The 4271-nt window shown below is 41.7% G+C and overlaps 1 protein-coding gene across 1 annotated transcript; it reads left to right on the top strand.

Moving 5' to 3' along the window:
• Positions 1 to 2328: 2328 nt before the first annotated feature.
• LOC104439896 (uclacyanin 1) lies at positions 2329 to 3626 on the top strand. The gene is given in 4 exon segments (XM_010052902.3): positions 2329 to 2536; positions 3058 to 3204; positions 3207 to 3313; positions 3315 to 3626. Coding segments are annotated over 4 exon segments (732 nt in total). The 5' UTR covers positions 2329 to 2370.
• The last annotated feature ends 645 nt before the right edge of the window (positions 3627 to 4271 follow it).

Below are 4271 nucleotides of genomic sequence, written 5' to 3'. Positions count from 1 at the left end.
ATCAATGATCATTAATCAATTATCGATATACATCGATGTATGGTTGGTGATTGTCAACAAAGATATCAATTAAAAGGGACAATGGATTACTGATTGAAACACTAGGAGAAGGTTGGATACTTAGAAGGCGCCGGGATGCAATTATGAAATTTGGAATTTAAAATCATTGGTGAGCAAAGCTACAAAGGCTAGTAAATCGTGAAGCAAGAATGGACGAGGCAACATATATGGACACAAAGGATCAAAATGCAACTTTAAAAGGGCAACTGCTAGAAAATATGATCATGGCATCATGAGAGCATGGACACAAGATTCTCGGAGATGTGATGATATGGTTATAATTTTGTAGGAGAATTTTTCCTAGATGATTATGGTGTGAACACTATAAATACTAACATTTCTATATCGGGGACCTTCTACACACCAACAAACATACATATTAGCTTTCAATGATCTTTACATTCTTGCACGGTGGTTATAGTTTTCAAACTCGCATCTTTGATTAAATTCTAGCATGTTTCTTAATTGTAGTTTTCAAATTCGTGTCATCGCTTAAATTCTGGCATGTTTCTTTTAACATGGGAGCCTCATTGTCGATTATATTTCAGCGTTGCATCTTCATGTTCTCAAGTTTTGTCATTGATTTAATTTCAACAGAGTTAATGTATATTTTGGTTCCGTTTGGAGCACTTATGTTCTCAAACTTTGTCATCAATTAAATTCCAACATAATTTGTGTATGTTTGGTTCTATTTGAAGTAAAGTTATAATTTCTCTCGTCTACCAATGATATTTCCTATCCGGAGTTGCCATAGAACCTATCTCCTCTAGTAAAATTGAAGAGCACCTTTTGATGAAAGATATTTTGTCATAGAGTCAAATTCCAAAGAAATAATCGTCATGATAATTTGCATAAAATTAATGAAGATAAAGTATTGAAGCAATCAGATTTCTTTGAACTGTATAATATTTATTGATCTCTGGGGACAGACTTAACTGCCTTTTCCAACTTATCCCAATATTTCATTTGGTACTTCTATGATGTATAAGGAGTAACATGTTGTCTAGGGCCACTTTTAACTCTCGGTGCACATCAACATCATTTATCATCCACAGGCTGTTTGTGATGGTGTTATTGGCTGAAATATATATGGAGGCGTTGAGAAGGTTAATGCCACTCAATTGATACTGCTTGGTGGCAAATCTATCTATAGTGTGTTGGCACCAAGGAATATCCATCATTGGCCGATCTCGTGCATGTGAGCTGAGTTCATGTATGCTCTAAGATTAGCCATTTCAAAGAAATGCATTACCGCAATAGGTGTGTGATCATCCACATCATTCCAATCGTACCAGTATGCTTGAATCAACTTGTGTATGGAGTATCACAACAATCGTTACGATGAGTCCATGCCCTCTTCACTTTGTTCAGGTTGTATGTGAAACTTGACTTAACTATCGAGGATGACAAAAGAGCACGGTGGATTTGAATAACTTAGTTTCTCCTAGATTGAGAGAAGGGTAGTTTCTCCTAGATTGAGAGAAGGGATGTAAAATGTCTCATAAATAGAGAGAGTTTTCTTTCGAACCTTTGTGCTTTCACATTGATTGTAAATTGCATTCATCACAAGTTCAAATCAGTGTAGTGAGGTTGTTCTATCTAGTCGTTTTCTTAAATTTGCCCGTAACATGACTAGGAATTATAATAGTGAATCAAGGACGTATCAAGTAAACGTCCACCTCTGTACTCTTATTTTATCGCAAAATCATTGATTGGTCGTGCTCGCCAACTTTGTTGAATCGTGCGATACATACGAAGAAGAAAAAGTCAATAGTTTCTGCACATGGATGGTGATCACCACCAACTTCCCTTGGAACAAATCCTAACCTCTCCGGTCAAAGCACAGAACACCGCAACGCCGCGTCCTCGGTCATCAAGCTCGATCCAAACGCCAACTACATCGCTCAAGAGAGGGGTGCTGTCTGTCCGAACCGAGTCGTTGTTACATGAAGATCGTGAGTAGTTCGATGATCGCTCCTTCGCATTGTGACAACTTCAATGAATGGGTATTGCCACAAGGGGGATAACATGGAATGCAAGCCAAGTCAACGAAGGGAGAAAAACAAAAGATTAACGAGTCGATTAGATCTCCAAATCTGGTGAACAACCTGTCACGAGCCAAGAAGCTCTTAAGATGTCAAAACCAACCCCGATTAACAACTCATGAAAAATAATATTACTTACTCTCTGTATCCACTTGCTCTGCTTCCCCCTATCTCTATATATACAAGCGCCCTCGCGAAGACAGAGCTGCCAATTCAAGACCTCCCATTGAGCCTCTCTTCTGCAATCCTGTGACAAAAATCAGAAATGGCAACTCTCAGATCGTTGACTTGCTTCGTCATAGCAGCGTTGCTGATCGAACTAGCCGCGGCAGCTAGCTACACGGTTGGAGGCCCGAACGGCGGGTGGGACATGGCTACCAATGTCCAGACCTGGGCATCATCTCAGAAGTTCTTAGCAGGAGATACTCTGGGTAAGTAAATATCCCAATGCTCCAGTTGGGATGATCTGCATTCTTGATTGTATCTCAAGGGTTTTACTTGTGACTTGTCATTCAACTTGTGGTAGCATTTGCAGATACTTTATTCTTTCTAGAAGTGTGAAGTACTTGAAAAGCAATGACATTCAAAATTGGGATATTACGGACGTCCATGACTTGATTCTCTATAGAAAAAAACAAACATATATGATAACCCATCATGCTATTTTTAGGGGGAACCCAAAATATTTTGTATTCACTTCTACGAATAGACCTTTTATTTGAGTTTCAATGTCATCACGGGTAGATCATAAATCCTCAATCGGAATGAAAGCCTCCTAAATGAATCTAGTCATTGTGTGGTCCTAAATCACACGCTTTCTATACAAAGGGGTTCTTGCAAAAATTTCTGTCAAAATGGCTCTATTTACGCACTTGATGCTTCACTTCCATGCCAAAATCTTTGAGCAAGAGCAATACAATCGATACTAAGCGGTGCACTCTATTCTTTATAGTCTTTCAGTACGCGCCAAGCCATGATGTAACCGAAGTCAACAAGGCAGAGTACGACTCTTGCCAAGCAACCAGCCCAATCAAAACAAGCACTGGCGGATCCACCACTGTTTCCCTCACATCTCCGGGCAAGAGATACTTCATTTGCTCTACCCGGGACACTGCACCGCAGGAATGAAGCTCGAAGTAGACACCCTCGCAGCCACTTCATCCCCACCACCAGCCGTTCCTGCCACCCCCCAAGCACATCTCCTGCCACCCCCCACCCACATCTCCAGCCACCCCACCGCAGAGATCCCCAGCTGCTTCCCCGCCGTTGAGATCTCCAGCAGCCTCTCCTCCAGCAGAATCTCCGGCCAGTCCTCCACGTTCTGCTCTGGCTCCTAAAACACCCGAATCCTCACCAGCAGCGACCCCAGGATTGGCTCCACCAAGCGACACTTCCGTAGGATCAGTTGCCCCGAGCGGAACTGTTGCGGAATCACCCAAGTCATCGGCCAACGGAGGAAGTTCGACTTTTACTTGGGCAATAGGAGTATGCTTTGGAGTTGTGAGCCTTCTGGCTGTGTGAGGAGCTAAACATTCTTGTGCGATTCTTTTAGATGTCTGCATTTGATTAAAAAAAAAAAAAATTATCTTCCGTCACATTTTTTCTGGTGTGTTTGAGAAGTAATTTATACTTTTCAAAGCAGAGAGGTGATCATCATTCATGACCCTCTAGTAAAATAGTCAGGCAGCTTTTACATAAGCATGAGCGCTGTGGTATCTTATAACTAGATTACTTCGGCGACAATCCAACAAGGTAATCTAATTCTAATAAGAATTACGAAAAAGGGCAGTCTCGACAAGGACAGTCCAACCAGAGATAGAAATTTTGCGCACATTGGCCACTTCCTCAGGACTGAAGCATTGCCATTAGTTGAGTGAGTCATGCAATGACTTTCAGATGAGATGAGCCCCACACCCTAAATCGCCACCAAGGCCATCCATCTAGCTAGAGCTCTATCGCTGCCGTCGTGAAGTAAAATCCCATCATGAACTTTACAGCTGGAACATCTACAACGTGGGCACGGAGGCCTTTCCTAAGAATTGGTGGTAATTGCTAGCTGCCTGAAGTCAAACGATTCTGTCCCCCATCTACGCTCCTGGCCTTAATTTCTGACTGCCGAAATTAGGATGGCCTTCGGACTACATACCAAATCTCCGTATATTGAAA

This window comes from Eucalyptus grandis, chromosome 8 (assembly GCF_016545825.1).
Source record: "Eucalyptus grandis isolate ANBG69807.140 chromosome 8, ASM1654582v1, whole genome shotgun sequence".
NCBI classification, from domain to species: Eukaryota; Viridiplantae; Streptophyta; class Magnoliopsida; order Myrtales; family Myrtaceae; genus Eucalyptus; species Eucalyptus grandis.
Note: the sequence above shows the minus strand (reverse complement) of the source record. Positions and strands in the feature narration are given on the sequence as shown.